At 35.2% G+C, this 21,714-nt stretch overlaps 5 protein-coding genes across 8 annotated transcripts; 4 read left to right on the forward strand and 1 right to left on the reverse strand.

The window, feature by feature from the left end:
* LOC18600836 (heterogeneous nuclear ribonucleoprotein 1) lies at window positions 206–3,055 on the forward strand. Its single transcript, XM_007031519.2, has 6 exons — window positions 206–321; window positions 906–946; window positions 1,056–1,219; window positions 1,344–1,443; window positions 1,537–1,706; window positions 2,233–3,055. The coding sequence occupies exons 1-6, from the start codon at window positions 206–208 to the stop codon at window positions 2,746–2,748; spliced, it is 1,107 nt and encodes a 368-aa protein (XP_007031581.2). The 3' UTR covers window positions 2,749–3,055.
* LOC18600838 lies at window positions 3,486–5,862 on the forward strand. 3 transcript variants are annotated; one of them, XR_001927518.1, is made up of 4 exons: window positions 3,486–3,740; window positions 3,842–3,967; window positions 5,224–5,366; window positions 5,467–5,551. XR_001927518.1 is itself a non-coding variant. In XM_007031526.2 (3 exons), the coding sequence occupies exons 1-3, from the start codon at window positions 3,699–3,701 to the stop codon at window positions 5,644–5,646; spliced, it is 348 nt and encodes a 115-aa protein (XP_007031588.1). In that variant the 5' UTR covers window positions 3,497–3,698; the 3' UTR covers window positions 5,647–5,862. The 3 variants fall into 3 exon arrangements, 1 of the variants encoding a protein (XP_007031588.1); XR_001927517.1 differs by having other exon boundaries at window positions 3,493–3,740; window positions 5,224–5,862; XM_007031526.2 differs by lacking the exon at window positions 5,224–5,366 and having other exon boundaries at window positions 3,497–3,740; window positions 5,467–5,862.
* Window positions 8,621–13,087, forward strand: LOC18600839 (protein kinase PVPK-1). Of its 2 annotated transcripts, none has more exons than XM_007031527.2 (3): window positions 8,621–8,858; window positions 9,465–10,636; window positions 11,917–13,087. In XM_007031527.2, the coding sequence occupies exons 2-3, from the start codon at window positions 9,474–9,476 to the stop codon at window positions 12,788–12,790; spliced, it is 2,037 nt and encodes a 678-aa protein (XP_007031589.2). In that variant the 5' UTR covers window positions 8,621–8,858; window positions 9,465–9,473; the 3' UTR covers window positions 12,791–13,087. The 2 variants fall into 2 exon arrangements, with proteins under 2 accessions (XP_007031589.2, XP_007031590.2); XM_007031528.2 differs by having other exon boundaries at window positions 8,625–8,858; window positions 9,347–10,636.
* Window positions 15,383–18,395, forward strand: LOC18600840. Its single transcript, XM_007031529.2, has 5 exons — window positions 15,383–15,824; window positions 15,919–15,992; window positions 16,603–16,908; window positions 17,005–17,088; window positions 17,745–18,395. The coding sequence occupies exons 1-5, from the start codon at window positions 15,474–15,476 to the stop codon at window positions 18,103–18,105; spliced, it is 1,176 nt and encodes a 391-aa protein (XP_007031591.2). The 5' UTR covers window positions 15,383–15,473; the 3' UTR covers window positions 18,106–18,395.
* LOC18600841 (U-box domain-containing protein 6) lies at window positions 18,528–20,120 on the reverse strand. The gene is made up of 2 exons (XM_007031531.2): window positions 19,659–20,120; window positions 18,528–19,569 (listed from the first exon to the last, which is right to left on the reverse strand). The coding sequence occupies exons 1-2, from the start codon at window positions 19,871–19,873 to the stop codon at window positions 18,768–18,770; spliced, it is 1,017 nt and encodes a 338-aa protein (XP_007031593.2). The 5' UTR covers window positions 19,874–20,120; the 3' UTR covers window positions 18,528–18,767.

Genomic DNA, 21,714 nt, shown 5'->3' on the forward strand with positions numbered 1-21,714 from the left:
AAAAAGACTTAAGGTTTCTTTATTTAGGCAATTACAACCGTCGGTCCTTTCCATTTCTAGGGTTTTATTTAGTTTTTAGGGCTTTCATTTCATTTCAAATTTCGAAGCAGAAACTACAAAACCAAGCGTTTTTAGGGCTAAAGTTTCGTTTCTTTGTCTTCCTTCTCCCCAAGCCCAAGGCTTTAAGAAATTTTCCATTTTTGCCATGGACCCTCGAGACGGTGAAGCAATTCTTGACGGAGAAACCAGCGATTTTAGATCCTCTGACCATCCGGAGGATGACAAGTCTCAGCCTCTCACGGGAGATGGAGCCAGCCCTGGGTAATTTTGTATTTTTTTTATTAAGTTCCTTAGAAAGTGCGGGGACGGTGAAGGAAAATCTTAAGATTTTCCGGTACTTATTGACATGTAAAAACGTAAATTAGCTCAAAACTAGAAAGGCTCGTTGTTTTAAGATTTAGTCTGTTTGTTTCCTGAGAAAATGGTAGAAAAGTAAAGGAAAAGCTTGAGGTTTTGTATTACCCTATTAGTTAATGACTTGAAAAAAAAAACCGTAAAATAGATCAAATGGACATATCCATTTTCGTTCTTTTCTTAGTTTCCTCTGTCTATTTCCAGAAAAAAGTACGGGAGAAGTGAAAGTAAATTTTGCCATTTTGCATTTCCCCTTCATTAATGACTTGAATTTTGTTGTGCGAAGTTTGAGATTCTTTGGTCGTTGGGAAAATAAAGAGAAAAAGAAAAGAAGAGAAGTTAGGGTTTTAAGCTTTTCTTTAGGCTTTGGAGTTGCATTTTTGTAGGAATTTTATGATCTATTTAGGTATTTGTTCCTTTGAAAGGTCAACTTTAAGTGTAAATACTGTTGAAGTGATTTATGACTATATTCAATATTTGGAAATTTGCAGCAAAATTTTTGTAGGAGGTTTAGCGAGAGAGACAAATTCTGGTTAGTTCTTTAGCTTGTTAGAGATTTTTCTTAATGTTGTTGAATATTAGCACAAAGTGCATGGCCTGTAGTCTGTACCCATCTGGTTCATGTTATTAATTTTATGCAGCACAATTTCTTGAGCATTTTGGTCAATATGGTGAAATTACGGATTCTGTGATAATGAAGGACCGGAAAACGGGGCAGCCTCGTGGGTTCGGGTTTGTGACTTATGCAGAGCCTTCTGTAGTTGATAAAGTCATTGAGGACACTCATATTATTAATGGGAAACAAGTAAGAATCAGCTTTAGTCTCAATGTTAAGTTGATTGTTCTGTTTCCTTACTGTAGCCCAGTGGGCACTATTTTAGTTATTGACTTGAGCTACTGGTATTTGGCTTGATTTTTGGGCCTACTAGGTAGAGATTAAGAGAACAATACCAAAAGGAGCAGCAGGAAGTAAAGATTTCAAGACTAGGAAGATTTTTGTCGGTGGAATTCCATCATCTGTATCAGAAGGTGATACCAATCTTTTTCTTCCTTGATTGTTCAACTCTTGATTCATTATTGATATTTTGTTTAAGTGTTAATCTATTTGGTGCAAATGGGCAGATGAGTTTAAGGACTTCTTTATGCAATATGGAGAAGTTAAAGAACACCAAATTATGCGGGACCATGCCACCAATCGTTCTCGTGGTTTTGGATTTATAACATTTGAGACAGAGCATGCAGTTGATGATCTCTTGGCTAAGGGAAACAAGGTTGACTTTGCTGGAGCTCAGGTATGTGCAATGCCCGTTAACTTGATTAGATTATCTATATTTTTTTCTTTCAATGCTGTTGTCATGCTTGAACCTTCATTGAATTTGAATGGATGAGACCCATGTTAATCAAATGGTCTTTTTCTTTTTAATATTACTAACATATAATGTCCTTGTCATGAAGGTACCTTTTCCAAATACCAGTGGTGCCTTTTCTATAATCTTATCTGTTTTTTTTTCTTGAGCTGTTATCTAGTGACAGCTTACCATTAATGTGCACCATTTTGCTCGATGAGCTTTAATTTTTGGCCTGCAAAAATGCTACTTGAGATTTTTCTATTGCTTTGTTTGTTTGCTACTGCTATTATGGTAATTTGAAATGGAAAATAGGAAGGATTAACACTTTATGGAATCTTGTATTTTCCATTGTTTAGCAATGGTTCTTTTGTGCTTGAAGCTTATGAGTAAGGGAATTTAGAATATTAATATTTTTCTTTTAATTTTAAAAAGCCTAAATGAGTCTCATGATGGTTCTCTTTACTTGTAGGTCGAGATTAAAAGGGCAGAGCCAAAGAAACCAAATCCGCCTCCAGCCCCATCCAAACGATATAATGATTCTAGGACTGCATATGGTAGTGGATTTGGAGATGCTTATGGTAGATACGGAGGTGGTGGATTTGGTAGTGGTGGTTACAGAGCCAGTGGGGCTTATGGGGGTCGGGCTGGTGGTTATGGGGGTTATGGAGTAGGTGAATTTGGTGGCTATGGGGGTTATGCTGGTGGTATGGGGCCTTTCAGGGGAGAGCCGTCTCTTGGATACTCAGGTCGTTATGGAGGAAATTTTAATAGAGGCTATGATATGGGAAGTGGCTATGGAGGCCCTGGTGAGATTTATGGAGGATATGGTGCTGGTGCTACTGGTGGTGGCTATGCTAGTAGCTACGACCCTGGCCTTGGGGGTGGCTATGGCGCTGCTGGTGGTGGTGCTGGGAATTCCTTCTATGGAAGTCGAGGGGGATATAGCGGAGCAGGTAGTGGTCGATACCATCCTTATGGAAGATAGAGAGGTTGTTGCTGGGAAAATCTCTTCGAAGTTATAAATGTTGTCTCAATTTGTACCTTGTAGCTCCTTGATGTCATTATTCTTAGTTTAGTTTCTTTCTTCTTTGAGGTTCAAGGATTTGATCATCCTGTTTACACTTTGCCTTTACCGGACTGTAAGAGCTAAGTGGGTCTGATTTTTGTACTTCTCTTTTGATTGACATTAACATGCAAATTTTGCAAGCTGTATGATTGATTCTTGAATGAATACAGCAGGCAAAAAAGAAAGGAATTCTTTTTTAATTGAGCTCCTATTTTCTGCTTGTTAAGTTCTGATCCTCAGTTCCTTTCCTCTTCTAAGTTTTTACATACCTAGATTTTCAGACAAATAAACCATGCATGTAATTTTATTACTAAATTTGGAAATCGTCAAATTTAAAAAGAAACAAAAGAAAATCATTAGCCATGGCTTAGGTTTGCTTCAAATATTAAAGAATTAAAAAAAAATCATGATAAGCAAGATACATTTTAACCTCTGAGCTGAAATTACTTATCAACTATTTGAGTTGATAATAATACCCTTTATATTTGAATTTTTTTGTTAATTTTAAAAGATATTAATCTAGATTTAATTTCTAATTTTTATAAAATTATGGAAAAAAGGCAAATAAGACAGAAGTGGCAATAGGACAAGCAGGCTTTTAATTTTCCGACCACACAGTTTCCCAAAATATCTCAGCAGTCCTTGCTAACACGATAGCTTTAGCTTTGTGTCTTAAAACTTTGCCATTTGGGTAAACAAAGAAAAAGGACGGAGAGGGACAAAAATTTTTCTGCTTGGCTGCTCCTCTCTCCAAACTATATTAACACAAAAATCCTACATTCAGAAATTCTTTCCTCTTTTCTTTCTTTCAAGTTTCAACCCAGAGACAGAAAAGGCAACACCCAGAAAGAAATTTCTATGTAAAGAAAATGGCAATGGTGGCAGCATCCAATTTAAGTACATACCAAAAGGTGATATTTTTTCTATTAAATTTGGGTTTTTTTTAAAATCTTTTTCCTTTTTTGTTTTTAATAAACAACCTAATTCTGGGTGACATTTACTCTGTTGACAGACTCAGATGCTTCAGGTGATATGCAGAAGGAAAGAAAGAGGAAGAGAACATCACAACAATTACCCCTATAAAGTCATCGAAATTACACCCCCACCCAAGTCCCTTGGTGTTCGTTGCTTCCCTCCTGTAAGTCTCATTTTCTTCCTGTCTTTATCTTGTCTGAATATTTTCTTGTTTTGGCAGAGGTTTTTGTCTGAATACAAGTCTTTGCAAATGTGGCTTTATGTCTTTGTAATAGATTGAAAATGGTGAGAATTAAATTATGGGAAAAATGACAAGAATGTGAAGCCTTTGCATTTAGGATAAAATATTGATTCCAATATCTAAAGGCCAGATTACAAAAATGCCCCAAGTATGCTCCTTAGTAAAACTATAATGTTGGGTATTGAATCATGTGCTTTGTAGCTTATTTTGGTGGCATTCTTGATCTTCTTTATTTTCGTTTAGATCACTTGAACTAAGGTATAGACGATTGGTGATGGCTATATTGTTTCCATTTGAAAGCAAAGGCTTACTTGTTTTACTCAATTCTGAAGCAAGGTCTGATACAAAGCCTTTGCCCGTAAGGCATGGCACTTTGGAGTCTTCATTTTGTTGTTGAAGATTTAATGGAGTAAATTGAAGGATAGAGTACCATTATTTTGTAAGCATTGTTGAGATTCTGGTTTACATAAGTGAAATTTTGATTAATAGTTTGGTGAGTTTATGTGGAAGCAAGAGTTTGAAAGCTGTTTTCCTGATGTAAATGTTGGGTAGTTTGCAAAATCAGATTGAAGGAGAGGTTATCCAGTTTTCAGCTTTTGGTGATCTCTCATTTGTTCTTTTTCCTCCCTTCCACTAATTTGGCATGACGATGACATTATTCGCATGATGACAACGAGACATTAGAAACTTGTAATCAGGTTTAGACAAATGGAGTAAATATAATGACGAGTTTTCAACAGAAGAAGAGTAGTCAAACAACAGAATGAGTTTCAAAATGGCTCATGTCCGATTTAGGAAAACTCTTCAAAGTGGGATGCCACTAGCTCAGCTGGTTGCATTCGATGGGGACAATTCTCTCCTGCTTCAGCATAAATGAGCTGCTAAAACAATGCAGAAAACAATTGAACAATGCAAAACATAGTGGATTAGGCTATTAGCATGAAGAGGATTTTTGGAAATCATGCTTGTGCGGATTATGTAATGATTTGAAGGGTGTGGAAATGCCTTCACTAAGATATGTTGGTTTATTCCTTTATATTATTCTTAATTTTAATGTCAATCGTATAGTTTGTGCATGACTTATTAGCAGATGAAGTTGGGTGGTCATATATTGGTTGTAAATTTCTGAACTATTGAGCTATCTTGTTCTGATGTACTACTTGTTTAATGAGTTGTAGATGTCAAGGGCCCTTCATCATGTGTTTTAGAAGCAGAAAGCTGAGAATAGGCCCTTCTCTCAAATTCTAAGCACCAGGCATACAGAACTTTAATGATCTGTCATCTTGTCGATATTGCTACACTTGTTCATGGGGATCAGTAGGTCCGATACAGTTGTGAAACTAGAAACTATTATGACATGATATCACTGCTGGGGCATTTATGCTCCATTCTGTCAGTTCTGATTGTTCCTTCTGTATCAGAATTTGCAGTGTGGGGAGAGTGTGACAATTGAAGGCCAAACATATACAATCTCAGCTGTAACTCACCGCTACCAGCTTCGCAAAGGAAAGTACGAACCTAGTGAAAAGAGGCTTGATGTTCTGTCCACAGGGAGATACATCCTTAACTTATATCTCGAAAGCTTGCTAGACCAGTCTTGATGCCTAGTTTCAAACCATTTTTTCTTCTTTTTAACTAGACATAATGCCTTTATGTCTACTTACAGAAAAGAAAAAAGAGTCAAGATTATCAGATTGTAGATGTTTGAATATGCTTTAACTAATGTAAATGAATCCTGAAGTTGTATAATGCTTGATTTATGTATGAAACCTTTATGGTAACCATTGGCATATGATTCAACAGATGATATTGCTTTATTTTTTATTTCGTTTTTGCTTTTGTGATGTCATAATCCCTATGTCTTGGTCTCACAGTTTTGTTGCATAAAATACGCTTCACAAGTTCAAGATGATGTGTGAATAGTTCAATACTCAATCTCACTCTAGTACACTTTCGATGTGAGATTCACGACTCCCTTCTAGGACCATGACAGCTCGGATCATACCCTTCCAAATCTGCATATCTTTCCTTGCATCCTCAGCTAAAAAGGACATTGGCTTACCAACAGCTCCAACTGTAAGGATTTGGCATCCATGATCCAACACTTTATATCCTGCTTTTTATTAAAAAAAAAAGAAACAGCTGCTTCTGTCATGTTTGAAGAGTGTTCTAATCATGAGTGCTACCATTATTGTCAAGTCCTAGACATATATAGTTTTATGTTCCATTAGTTAAACCCCCCCAATAGCTTCATCCAACACACTCAATTATTGGACTTGAAAATTCTATACATTAGATCTCAAGTTTAAACTAAACTAAACTAAACTCTCTTCCATAATAAGATTAAGCCAACTATAAAATCTTTTTAAAATTATATAGTAAATTCGTATTACAAATTGACGATTTTTTCGTGTAATTTATTTTATTATTATTTTTTAGAATGATATTTGTCTCGAGTTTTTATGCATAAGATTGAAATGTATAAAACAAAACAAGATGTTGATATTATTGCAATTATGAACATTTTTCTAACATGTTGCAAGAAAATGTAACATAATTTTGTTGAGACCTAAGTATTTGAGAATAATAATTTCACTTCCATGCTTATTCTAAACCTGGCCACAGACGATCATTGAAGCCTCCTCTTGCGGAAGTGGTAATCATCGAAGGAGGGAGAGAATGATTTCATACGTTGCACACTGAAAATGATTGTTGTAACATGTTTACGTGATTGGTGACAAGGGTCCCACAGATTTGGACCCTGTCTGGATAACCACCAATCTTACACGTGTCAACATCAGGACCCGTGACAGGGACGCTTGGCAACATCAAACATCCCTTCAATCCTCCTAGGGACCGTCCAATTCGGAGAAAGTCCCACCCGCCACCGTTGGATCATCATAAAATTCTGTGGTCAAGAAGAAGGTTGGTTGATGAGACCCGAGTTAAGGGTTAAAACCCTTTGTGTGTTTTAAAATTAAAAAAGAAAAAGGCATTGGGGATCAGGGACTGCCCAACTACCCTATGCCTAACATCTCACCTACAAAATTCCCAAAAAGACCTTAACGTAGGTCCCATACATGCCCCCCCAGTCCAAAGCACAATTGTGGGCCCCTGCAGCGTGGCAGGCTGACCCCATGTGTCTTAAGCTGCTCCTGCCAAGGATTGGACATTGATTTCCCCAATTTTTTTTTTCCTTCAAAAGAAAAAAAAAAAAAAAGGAAAAGGCGATAGGGTCAAAGGTGAAAAGACTATTTTACCCCCGCGATTAAGGGCGTTAATTACTAATTTAAGGAGAGGGTGCCCCTAAGGGGAAAAATCATAGGTTATATCACCCGTGGGTGCACGGTAATATCATGACAGCCGTCCATGTGCTCCTGTTCATGTTTCACGTGCCTGCATGTGAAGGGCTTTCCTCGTTCCCGCCAAAACAAAAGTAAAAAAAAAATAAAAATAAAAATAAATGAAAATATGTTGCGGTTACTTAACACACCATGTGATTATAATTAATATTTATTTTGTTTACGTTCCCAAATTTAATGACTATAAATTCGAAAAAAATAAATAAATAAATAATCATCTAATTCTTACAGCGTGAATCTAGTTGTTGTGGCCAATGAGAATGCATGATTCGAGCTGTCTAATAAAATCATTGTCAGTAAAAATTGTGAATTGGAAACATTTTATAAATTCCATAAAATAAATAATTTCAAGAGAATCTCAATGTTGACTAATGCTTTTTGAATAATTAACAATGATTGAAATTTTAATTAATTTAATTTTTGAACCCTGTGATTCTGCTCACGCTTTTGTTTAAATTTTAATTAATTTAATTTTTTTAATTTATATGTGATATATTATGAGTTATTTATATGCTATCACTCAATCATAAAATATCACATCATAAATGTATAATAATAAAATTTTAAATATTTTTAAAATTATAAATTTTATATCACTTATTGGTTATAAAGTCACGTGTACTTTGGCTAGAAAAAACAAGTAGGAAGGTTAAACATTAATGGGTTTTTTTTATATAGGAAAAAATTAAAAGTTATGATTTTTTTATTTATTTCAGAGAAATAACTACAATAATTTTTTTTCTACTAAAAAGTGGCCCCTTTTTTTTTTTTATTTTTTTTGCTAAATTAAAGGCTTTATATGCATTGAAAATAGTACTTGAATGGTTTAATAGGGAAAAGTTGGTAGTGGGAGGGAGGTTATCAAAAGAGGGGTGGCCCAAATTGAATCCACCTGTTTCCACTTAAAACTTTGAAGATTACAAGAACAAGAACAAGAAGGTGAGGAACCAAAGCAAAGCAAGGCAAGGCAAAGTAAGAGAGAGATAGAGAGAGATAAAGGCAGAAGCTTTGTTTTTTTCCTTTATTGCCTGAGAGGAAACAATCCAGAGATAAAGACGGCTTTAAGCTTTGCTTTGCTTTGCTTGCCAAGTTACCTTTGTTTTTCCTCCTAATCTTCTTTCATAAAACGACGAAACAAAACAGAACATAAACTTTTTTTTTCATTCATAATTTTTTTAAATAAAAAGAAAAAACTAAGCAAATTATCATTATTATTATCATTGTTTTCTTTCTTTCTCTGTCTCTTTCTCTCTCTCTTTTCTTGTTTGGATCGGATCTGGAGAGCTTCTTAGGAGAAGAGAAACACACACGAAGACAAGGCAAAACCCGAAGAAAGCTGTTTCACTTTTCTCTTCTTAAAAACAGCTTTTTCTTTTTTTTCCTTTCTGGGTTTTTCATTTCATGAAAGATTTCAGTTTGCCCAGCATTGTTTTTCTCTGTTCTATGATCAGGTAACTCGTTTTTGGCCTCTTTAAAGTTTTTTTTTTTTTTTTTTATGATGGGTTCTTTTCTTTTGCTTTATTGGTCAAGTTTGGAGTTTTTTTTCTTTCTAAGCTTGTTTTTCTTGTTCATGCATTTTCTTAGTAACCAAACATTGCATTTTAGCTATCAAAAAGAAAAAAGAAGTTTGCATTTTGGGTTCTTGAGAAACTTGAAAGTTATTTTGTTTTTTTTTTCTTAAAAAAAATAGAAATTGGCTATGCTTCAATGGGGGTTGGATGCTTGGAATTTTGCATTCATTTGATTGTTAATTACGGTTTATTATCTTGTTTTAAGGGCCAGCTGTTTATATCTTGGTATCACCGTAATCTTTGGTGTTTTCTTTGATTGTAAATTCTATTGGTGATTTTATTTTGTTTAAATTTAAGACTGCTGCGTGAAATTTTCATTTCTTGGTTTCAACAGCTTAGTATTTTGACTATTTGTATTTCTGTAACAGTTGATTTTGTGTTGTTGGGACATTTAAGTTGGATGATTCTATAATTAACGGCTGTATCGTAGAATTTTCACCTAGAGGAATAAAGTTTACTTCGCTGAATTGGACTTTGGTTTGGCAGTGGTTGGTGATGTTAAATTCTTCAATGGAATCACTTGCTATTTCTTCATCAAAGAGTCAAAGTCCCGGTTCTGCCATAGGCAACAATAACCCTCATTCAGCATCTGGTACGCCTAGGCCATCTCGGCCTCCCTCTCCGAAACAATCAAGAAATGAAGGACCTTCTTCTACATCGCAAGCAACTACTCTTAATCATGGCGTAAGTATTGTTCGACATCCAAATGGTACTATAGGCTATCAAAAGCATTCGTACAAACCAGCCTATGACAACATGCAGCATGAAGAATTGCCTAACATGGGAAAACACTATTACGATTCAAGTAAGGGGAAATCTGAATTGGTGGGAAAAAACGACGCTACTAACCCTAGTCAGAAGAAGATTTTGACAGTGGAAAGCAAATCTTCCTTCAAACACCCAGTCAATGATCATAAGAGTTCTAATTCACGTGGTCCTTTGGAATTTGAAAAAACTGTATCGGGTCCTTGTAAAGGAGGTGTTGTGCAGTTGAACAACCATGTTGCATCTCAATCAGAACGAAGCTTTTGTCAAAGTCCTTCAAATAGTATGTGTGCTGGCACGCTTTATGCTGAAGCCAAACAAAGTTTCACCAATACAGAAGTTAGTGAATGCGCAAGCAGTGTTGACAAGTCTGCTGAAAGTGGTGAAGTTAGTAATTCCTGTGATTTAGTTGAGAGTAGGAAGACAAGCATCTACAGAGGGAGCACTGGCAGTGATGTTAGTGATGAAAGCAGCTCTAGTTGTCTAAGCAGTGCCATCTACAAGCCCCACAAGGCCAATGATATAAGATGGGAAGCAATTCAAGCTGTCAGATCTCGAAAGGGAGATTTGGACTTTAAGCACTTTAGGGTGCTGAGGAGACTGGGATGTGGAGATATTGGTAGTGTTTATCTATCGGAATTGACTGGCACTAAAACTTATTTTGCTATGAAGGTTATGGATAAAGCTCTTTTGGCAAGTCGTAAGAAGCTTCTGAGAGCCCAGACAGAGAGAGAGATTCTGCAATCTCTGGATCATCCCTTCCTACCCACCTTGTATACGCACTTTGAGACAGAGAAGCTTTCTTGCTTGGTGATGGAGTTCTGCCCTGGAGGAGACTTGCATGCTCTCAGGCAAAGACAACCAGGAAAGTACTTTTCAGAGCAAGCTGCCAGGTTAGCTATTGGTCTTCTTCTTCTCTGCTACGCTTTATTCTCAAGTCTGTGTTATTGCATTTTGAATTTAACTGCTGGATGTTTTTCAGATTTTTTATGAAAACCCATGGGTCGATTTCCAGTTAATATCGTCTCTCTAGGGCTCAATTACCCTATCAGATGAACAATACAACAGTGCTAGTAAACTCATGTTACAATTTTATGTTAGTATTATGGTTCTGGGGGGGTGACCGTGCATTTAGAAATAAGATGTGTGTTGCAAAAAGGTTGAAACTCCTCTGTATCTGTAAATTGGAATAACTTTTATCAAGTTGCTCATCTCCATCCTGACTTTATCCTCAAGTCGGGCACTATGAAATCCTGAGATGTCATCCTCTATCTTAACAAACCTTTTGGTATGTTGATAACCTTTATATCCCTCCTTTTTTTTTAAAAAAAAAAATTCAAATATAGTGAATCTTTGTCAACAAAGTCATCTTCAGGTATGTTCGTGAGTGCTTGATCATAGTCTTCCTCATTCAGGTTCTTTAGAATATCAGATGTTTCATATTCTTATCCCCTTTCACTCAAGCTTTTCCTCCATTAAATTTCTACAGTTTTATTATGATATGTCCTACAGGCAGGCTTGAGAATACATGTCATTATTTTTCTCTTCCTATTTTTTTAAAAAATTTTCTGGGTCAAGTTGCAATTATAATCTATCTGTTATTGCTCTTAGGCTGATAAATTTATGTCTTATCCTGCAAAGTTACTAAACATTTTATCCTAGATTAAAATTAATTCAAAAGGAAAAATGATGTGGACAAATTTTGACCCTAGATTATATGAAGAACATGTGTCACTCTATGGTGAAAATTGTGGGCAGCTCTACCATTGTTTGCAGTTGAGAGGATCCTTAACTCTTAGGTTGTACTAGATGGCTATGATGACAACAATGATAAGACTGTAGAGGTTCCTGAAGACTTGGATTCAGATCCTGCATGAATTCTAACTTCTAATATCTTAACATATTTGTTAGTATCTGACAACAATTAATAAGACTTTAAAGCCCATAAATATTGTGGTATACCATGAGTTATTTGTGCACGGGCATGCATCATCCTAAGAATAAGAACTGAATTGAAATTTCAGGTGCATATGTTCCTTCTATGTTAACTTGATAAATGTAAATATTTATGATGATAATGTAGTTTGATATGGGCAGATTGCAGTAGAAGGTTAAAGCCAAGAAATTCCTACGAACTATTGTTTTCTGCATTGACTTTTCTGTTGCTCTGCAGGTTTTACGTGGCAGAAGTTCTCCTTGCTTTGGAGTATCTGCACATGCTTGGGATCATTTACAGAGACCTTAAGCCGGAAAACGTTTTGGTAAGAGAAGATGGACACATAATGCTTTCAGATTTTGACCTCTCTCTTAGATGTGCCGTCTCTCCAACTCTGGTCAAATCTTCAATCTCAAGCCTAGAATCAAAAAATTCAGCATACTGTGCTCAGCCTGCATGCATTGAGCCAACTTGTGTAATGCAGCCAGATTGTATCCAACCTGCATGTTTTGGACCACGTTTTTTCTCAAGCAAGCCCAAGAAAGAAAAGAAGAGCAAAGTAAAGAATGAAACTAGTCATCAAGTGAGTCCTCTTCCTGAGCTCATTGCAGAACCTACAAATGCTCGCTCAATGTCCTTTGTGGGAACTCATGAGTACTTAGCACCTGAGATCATTAAAGGTGAAGGACATGGAAGTGCTGTAGATTGGTGGACATTTGGGATCTTTCTGTACGAACTTTTGTATGGTAAAACCCCATTCAAAGGGGCAGGGAACCGGGCAACTCTCTTTAATGTGGTTGGCCAGCCATTGAGATTTCCGGAGTATCCTTCTGTGAGCTTTGCTGCTAGGGACTTAATCAGAGGTTTACTTGTAAAGGAGCCACAGCATCGGCTTGCTTATAGGCGTGGGGCTACTGAAGTTAAACAACACCCATTCTTTCAGAGTGTAAATTGGGCACTCATTCGTTGTGCAAATCCACCAGAAGTGCCAAAACAAGCCATGATGGACTTTTCTGTCAGAACGGACATGGCAAAAGTACCTAACAACGACAAGGTTCCGGGTGTAGATGTGAAGCCTTCAGGTAATTATTTAGAGATTGATTTCTTTTGATTCTTGTGATTATTTTTGTTTCTTAGAAACAATATGTCCACCACCTCTGTCGAATTGTGCTCCAAAGGTTTAGTCTTTTGCTCTTGCAAAAGAGCTATTTGGAAGCACATGTTGTAACTTCTCTTTGAACTTGAAGCACGATAAACAGCACTGCGAAATGCAAATGAACAGAAATGAGGAATGAAGCTGCTGTTCTGTCTTCTCTTATTTCTTGCATTCTGGAAGTTTACTTCTATGTAAACTTGTGTTGTACCAAAACCGGCACGAAAACAGGCAATCCTAAGATGTTTCATCATAGTTTCAACATGTTTAAAGACCATATATCTATACAAAATTGGAATATGGGAAGGTAGGGAATGCCAGTGCCATGGAATGCTTTCATTTCTGCACAAAACAACACAATTGTAAGTTTCTTTGTTGTGAGGCTTCTCATCTGAACTTGTTCAAGTTGAATAGGGTTTAAAGAGTTTGAAACAAAATGGTTCTGCAAAATTTGCAGCCCCAAGTGTCATGCTTAACCAGGCACGTTGTTTCTTCATAAGAGCATTCCTCAGCAATGGACTATTTGAGTGAACTATTTAATAGTTTTATTAGAGTATGTGAAGGTTAAGAGTATTAGCTATTTGGGACCAAAAGAAAAAGCTTAATTTTGAGACATAAAAGGAAAAAAAAATAGTAATAAAGAGAGACAATAATTTTGCAAGGAAAAAAAAAGCTTAAATAGTTTTATTTATAGATAAAATAAAAGAGATCAAAACTTATGGATAAACCAATAATCGTAAAATGTGTAACGGTTGTAAAGAATTATATATGGATAATATTTAAAAAAATTTTAAATTATTTAAAAAAATTAAATTAAATTTTCTTTTTTATTATATTTATTTTTTTATTAAAATAAATTTTTATAATTAATAATTAATAATTTATTAATTAAAATATTATTTATCACGTGTGATGTGTTAATATATAATGATTGATGATTGCATGAAACATTGATACAGTCATATAATTTTTTTTGTTTTTCAAATTACCGTAATTAATAGCAATTAGTCCTCCGACTCAATAAAAACAAAAATATTTGATTAAATTTAATATAAAATAAAAAATTATTTGAATTTATTAACGATAAGTGTCGTCAGAAAAAACAATTTGAAGGCCCAACCATAACCATCCACGTTAGCAAACTCTCTCTTGTAGTGAAATTGCAGCACGTGACGAAAATCATCAGTTTTGTTTTTTCTCTGACAGCCTCTTCCGGGAAAAATGCAATGGAATGGGACTTTTAACAATCCAAAAACAAAACTTCCACATGAATCCACGCGCTTCAACAACACGCTCCGAGGCAGCTCAGAGCTAGATGGCTGGGGGCCACCTACCTGGCGTACACGAAACAATCTTCATTGCCCCGATGTGATCGGAGCGGAGGATCAAATCCTACACGCACGGACCTAGGTTGGGTCCTCGGTTTTGACTTTCAACTCTCGAGCCTGGATGGGCCCTAAGGGGGTTTTCTCTAGCCTCCTTGGAAAAACAATGGCTACCTACCCCAAAAGTAATTAGAACAATGATTTATTGGCTTGGATTTTTCTTCATTCAAACCTCGTGATCTCTTCCAAATCGACTCTAATTATTTTTAGCCAAAAACTTTTTTGTTGCGAAACTTTCATACATAATCAGTCAACTATACTAATAATAATTGATGAAATAAATAATTTATTTGAATGATTGCAATTGAATAATATTTGAAAGCTACCAAAATCTGTAAAGAAAAAGGAGACGTGATAAATGCTACTTCTATAATTGATTTTTTAAAATTATTTATACTTGTGACACATTATTTATGTTTATAGTTTTAAAATATCTACTATTTAAAAAAATTAAAATTATTTTAATATTTAATTAAACTTTATCTTTATAATTAACGATTATTAATCAAAATTTACTTATTATTTTTTAATATATAATATCGATATAATATATTAGTATATCATACTGATTCATATTAACATAATATGATGATATGATCGTCTGAAATTTTTACTTTTCACGATAACGTTATGTTATTATAAAAATGATAACTGATAATTTTAATTAATGTAATTAATAAATAATTAATTAAAAATAAAATAAAAATTTATTTGAAAATTTTTTAAATAATTAAAAAAAATTAAAATATTATGTCAACTTAAATTAATAGGTTAACTATGTTAAGAATCACAATATTTAATGATGAAATTATCATTTAATTGTTATGAATAAATAAATAACTCAAGATAAATATTTTTTTTTCCAATTTCAAAGGCGAGACAAAGGATTTTACTAATTGAATGAACTTGTTGTAGATAAATTTTTTAATTGTTGTTATCTTTAACATTAAATTAAACAAACAAATTAAAAAGTTGGGTAAATTTTTTTAAAAAATTAATACAATTATAAATAATAAATTATTTACGACAAATATTGAAGAGTTCGAGAAAGTCTTCCGTTGGACCTAAAATGCATTTTTTTGACTATTGGATGAATATGAATTTCTATAAATTAACCTCAAAAAAGCAGTTCTACCGAACCTTCCATGGCCATTACACCACCAAATTGTCCCCATCCAATATCCACCCGCGCGTTTGCACCACGCTCCATTTCCTTTCTCATTCAAACCCAAAAGCCCACCTCCAGACCCCCCCGTATGCGCATTGCGCACTGCTTCCGTTCTTCTCTCTTCTCCTCCATCATATCTTTTACTCGACCTCGCCTTCACCCTTCTCCTAAACCTTTGGCTTTGGCTTGTTTTTCTTCTTCTTCGATGGCGGATTCTAACAACCTCTCAAGTGTCTCTGCTGAAGATGAGGCGCAGTTCGGCTTCACGCGCGAGGAGATGTACTCCAGTAATCTTGCTGGCACCGTCAATCCCTACGACCGTCACGTGTTCCTTCGCCATAAGTCGTATACCGATTGGGTCTCCCGCGTCGAAGAAGATCTCCTCCCTAAGCTTCTCTCCTCCGCTCTTAAGTCTCGCAAAAGCGACATCCCTGACAAGGTTCGTTCTTGTCGTTTGCGACCTTTTGTCGATTGCTTTTAAGGTTTAAATTTTCAACTAATCATGGTTTTTCTTTGTTCTTTTTTTTTGATAGACATTGTTTACGGTTATTGAGGGAGAGGGATCTGATGGAGATGTGTTGATTTTCCCTGACATGATCAAATACAAGTAAGTTTTTCTTTTTTCCTTTTTTTTTCTGGAATTGATTTCTTTTTGTAAGTGTTGACTTTCCATTTACAAGACCGGATCCTGTGCAAATGAAACAAAATTTGGGATTAAAAAAGATACTTTTGGTAATTGATGGGATTAGGAATCTGATCTTTTCTATGTTGAGTAAGTTCTGCTAAATTCTTTTTGATACAATTATACTCTTAAAACTTTTGCCATGTGTTCAATTAACTGTAAATAAAATATTAACCTTCAATTACTTGTTGAAAAAGATGATTACATGTCAAAATTTAAATGGAAATGATATTTGTTGAGGTGAGGCTTGCAATAATTTCTTGTCTTATTATATCATATTTTTTGATAATAGTAGACATATAGACATGTTTAATTAAATACAAATTTGTCAAAATTTCAAAACCACTCGCGGCATTAAACATAACCATCCTTGTGTAATTTTAGGCCAGCATATTGTGAGGATTAAGAAGTGTTTTGTTTATGTGCTATTTTTTGTTGAGTTGAGATTGAATGTCTTCTTTGTTTGGAAAATAATGAGAGAATGCTATAGTAAGGGATTTTTATGCCTGAGGCTCTTTTATTGTTCTGATGGAAGGGGTTTGACGGACTCTGATGTGGATGGCTTTGTCGAGGATGTGCTTGTGAGTGGCAAACCATGGGCTTCTGGAGTGCAGGAGACCTTAAACGGTTCATATGTCTTCGTGTGTGCTCATGGTAATCGTGACAAGAGATGTGGTGTTTGTGGACCAGTTCTAATCAAAAAGCTCAACAAGGAGATTGAGTTGCGAGGACTGAATGATCAGGTGTTTGTAAGTGCTTGCTCTCACATTGGAGGACATAAGTACGCTGGGAACTTGATTATCTTCAGCCCAGATTCCGAGGGAAAGATTACGGGCCACTGGTAATATCTATGTCACTATGACATTGTGCTTCTATGCATTGGATGGTTGTTGATGGTATTGGTTTTTTTTTTTTTTTTGGCATCAAATGATTGCAGGTATGGCTATGTTACTCCTGATGATGTGCCTGAATTGCTGGATCAGCACATTGCAAAGGGAGAAATAATAGAACGCCTTTGGAGGTTTGTGTTTTTTGTTTATCCCGAGCTTAAGTTGGTTAAATATATAGTATTTTATTTTGTGCCATTTCTGAGTACATTCATGTATTGGAGATGGACTTACTACCTCAAATCTTTTGTGGTAGATGAAGTTTGACCATCAACATTGTCAGTGCATACTTAAAATCCATAATTTTTTAAGTTATCCAGTGAAAAAGTTTATAGTTTACTATCAGTGCTGCTGCATGTCTTTCCTAGCATTGATTTTCTTATGTTTTTCTCACAAGGCAGCCAATGGTGTTTTATACATGTAACTAATTGGCTCTTCTCTTAGCTTTATTTTGCACTAATTCAGCTTCTGAACTTTGATCCTGAAGGCTGTGCTTTATTTCATTTCCCTATAAAACTCTTTTGAAATGTTTCTTTATGACTTTATGCTACTTATTTTAGGCTGTTTTTTTTGCTAGGGTTTTAGTGAAATCACTCATAGTACTATTATTTACAATGTGCTTTGCTTGTGGGAAGCCCCATCTCTATTGTGTGACTCATTGCATATGCCATATGAAGCTTTCAATTATTTCTTCTTTATGCCAATTTTTTCATTTTTTTATAGTTGGGATCACTTGTATTTTTTCCAACTGTTTGTAAGATGACAAAGTATGTAAAACATGCATCTGCAGGGGTCAATTGGGAGCTTCTACTGAAGGGGGTGATAAAGCGGATGAACAGAAGCTTCCAAATAGGACAAATGTGGAGAAAAATGAGAAGCATGAAGAATCTGTTGCTCAGCAGACCAAGGAAAACGTTGGTGGTTGTTGTCAGGGTGCTAATGGGTTCACCTGTTGCATGAATGCTAGCTCTGAAGTAAGTGAAAGAAAGAAAAGTGAAGAAACAAGAGAGGAGCATGGAAAGACTGGGGTGTGCAGATTGACAAGCTGGGTAGAATCATGGGAGCAACGTGATGTTCTTACAGCAGCAGCTGTGGTTGGAGCTGTGGCAACCGTTGCTGTGGCTTATAGCTATTATAGAAGGTCGGGCTAAACTAAGCCCTGTAATCCAATGTTGTACTGTGTGCTTGTGGGTTGTATACCCCGGTTTTTTTGGTCGTAGAGGCAATAGTGATGATAAAATAATCCTCCACTTCGCTAGGTGATTGATACAAATAGTCACTTTTACAATATGGGGATGAAATACCAAATTTTTTAGCCATATTTAAGGATGAAATATTACTGCATTGATTTCTTTGGTTATTAAGATGTTGTTTCACTAGATGTAAAGACTTTTTGAATGCTTCATCCTTATACATGAAGAGCAATAATTTATGATTTACAGAGGTCTTCTTCAAGATATGTTTTCTCTGCAGGAAGTGCTGCGCTAGGTTACAGAAAGCCCTGTTTTTCTATTAGTAGACGGTTGTGCATGGCAGCTTGTATTCAGAGTAAGATTGCTTACAAATATTCTGGTTTTGGTGCTAATTTCTTCAACTCATTCATTAAATTAATGGAGATTTAAAGTCATAACCTGTGGTTTTAATTAATTGTCTTTGTAATCACTGATGTTAAATAATCAGGCAATTAGAAGGAAAAAACCCCTGAGAATTAGCAAGCAGCACCCAATACCAATATTATTTACAGAGATTTCATTGCCCTGAGTAAGCCTATAATCTAAAGGCTAGAGTGTATCATCCTAAAAGGAAAAAAAGTTTATGTACTGAGCTTGGTTATCATCTCCTCCACCAACCTCAGCGTCGTTCCTGTAACTTTCTCTCCATCTGCATCAATTGCCTGCATAATCTGCTCCATGAGCCCATGTTTTGATTTACTTGTCGAACCATAGTTCGAGCAATCCCTCAGAAGAAGTAGCAGCTCTCGAGCCATACTCTTAGCTCTCCAGGTTCCATCAACACTAACTTGAAGCAGCCCAGGCATTACACCTTCCCTCAATATCAATCCTCTGTATTTATCTCTACAGCTCTGGCACATGTGAAGGAGGATTCCCACTGCATGCTCTTTGCATTGAGGAGAACCCTCTTCCACTGCCTCCACTATAATCCTGATTGCACCACCAGTACCGGCTGTTTCTTGAATTGAATTCTCAGAGGAGGAAACAATATTTTCAAGTAGAGCCATTGCCTTCTCTGTCAGCTCCGATGACTTTTCTGAACGGTGGATAAGTTGAAGCAAGCTATATATTACACCAGAAGAGGCAATCGATGGAATTATCTGATGGCAAGTTGAGAGATTCTGGAGTGTAGCTATTGCATCTATGCTTGCTTGCATGCTAAAGCTACTAATATCGTTGGCATCAGCATTCACCAGGTTCAGGTTCAGGATTTCTACAAGGAGTTGTATAGCCCCCGAAGAAGCAATTGCCAACTTGTTTGCTGTGCAAGAGGACAGGATCAACATCGCTGCGATTGTGAGTTCAATCAGCTCCTCACTTTGGCATTGAAGAAGGTCTAACAATACTGGAATGACCCCAGCCTTTACAATCCGGATTTTGTTTCTGCACAACCAAATATAATATTAGGTACAGAATTCATTGGATTCTGCAAAGTAGTAATGAACATTGAAAGAAGCAAGAAAGAGACAAACCTTTCACTGCCAAAGGCAAGACCAAGCAGGGCCAGCAGAGAAGCTTCAATGGCTTCATAATCTTGTGACTGAAGCATCGAAACTAATGGTGAAATAATCCCTCTTTCAGCCATCCTATGCCTTTGCTTGCTGCTTAGTTTACTGAGTTCAGTCGCAGCTTGAATCTGCACTTCTCTATCGCCACTGAAGAGATTTTCCACCACCAAATCCTCCATGGAGAAGAAGAAAGAAGAAAGTTAAAACTCTCTCTCTCTCTCTCCTCAATGCTTAGTCTGCAAGTTCCCTACGCCAAGTCTTTCATGTAGGCAACTGAAGAAATAATTGAATTGATATTGGTTGCTTGAACAAGTGATGTTAGGCTTTTGCGGGTATCCATTGTTTCAACTTGAAGCAAAGCTTGCTATTCTCTTTGGGTCAGCTTTTTTTTTAACCTTGAACCTCTGATTTACGAAAAAAAAACAAATGCAACACACAAAACATGATTCTTTAACTTTCCTTTTATATAAGCAAACGCCGTCAGCTTTCCTTTTTAATGCTTTATGGTAGGCTAAAGTATTGAATAGGGTAACCAGGGGATTGCTTAAGCAAATAAAAGGTAATTATGTTTGAGATTTCTTGGGGGATTTATGACCAAAATTAATGGGTTGGTTAGGTTTATTATTTTGGGAATCTTCTAAAGATTTAATGATTTACGTTCAATTAATATGCTATTATGAAGATAGCATGTGGTGTTGCATCCTTATTGGCTTAAGATTAGATTGAGACTTACTTTTCTTTACTTGAATTCGATTTTTCCACCATTCCAAATGAGTAGTTCCTAGAACAAACAACCAATAGAAGTTATGATTTAATGAGGTCCTTTTGGTACCTAACTCCACACCACACATAAAAACTTAAAAAGGGTTTCAAAATATATTGATTTGGTGCCTAACTATAACGTTTTTCACCTTAATAATGCTTAGCTTAATATTAGCCACGTGCAGCATGTGTCATGAGATCATTACCAATTCTCCGAAATATTAATTTATATTGAGATGTACGTTTATAGGTTTAGAATCTTTTTTTTATTTATTTAGTTTGAAATTTCGTCTAAAATAATATAAATAAAATTAAAACGTAAATGAAAATACCCTTTAGTCAGTATCAATTTAATGCATTAAAACTTGACTTGAGGAAATCCCCTACAAGAGTAGGTGGGTTGCTCTGCTTTTAAGTTCTTTGATAAATTTGATAGTATTATAAATTCCATCAAATTTTGTTCAACTTGCATTCTAATAACTCCACTTAAGTCTTTGTCACATTAACAAGAAAGAAAACTAGTATATAGCACTTATTGGAAACTTCATTTTTAGTATCCCAAAAGGCTTATCTCCATTACTTCCAAGATAATTGCTAAAAAAATAATAATTATAAAAAAATGGGTTGTAATTTTTGGGGTTTTTCAACTTATTCACTAGATCCAAAATCAAGATATATTGTACCATAAAAGTCTGGGTAACATCTGTCCTTTTTTTTTTTTTAAATTTATAAATATTTAATTTTAAGATATAATAGATAAAAAAAATTTTAAATTATTTTAAAAAATTTAAATATATTTTTTTCTTGCATTGCCTTCAATCAAACCGTTATATTTTTATTTTGAACAAAATAAGTTTTTATAACAAATGATTGACTAATTATCATTACTTAAAATGTTCTTTATCTTTTTATCTCATATGATATGATATTGACATGTCATCATAAATAGTGATGTAATATGCTTATGTAATATGATAACATAAATACATGACAGTTTTACTCCTTACATCAGCATTACGTAGAAAAAAAATGACTGGTGACATTCTAAATAATAATTCAAAATAAATGTATAAAGACTTAATTGAAATATAAAAAAAATTAATAGTTTATTTGTATTTTTTAAAAAAATTAAAATTTTTAAAATGAAAAATATTTTGGGAGGGAGCTAAAATAAGCAATAATGATTAATACAATAAAAGAAAAAAGAGTAAAGGAAAAAAAATGGAAGGGATGGGACCCATCCATTTATTTTATTTAT

Source organism: Theobroma cacao, chromosome 4, assembly GCF_000208745.1.
Source record: "Theobroma cacao cultivar B97-61/B2 chromosome 4, Criollo_cocoa_genome_V2, whole genome shotgun sequence".
Lineage (NCBI taxonomy): Eukaryota > Viridiplantae > Streptophyta > Magnoliopsida > Malvales > Malvaceae > Theobroma > Theobroma cacao.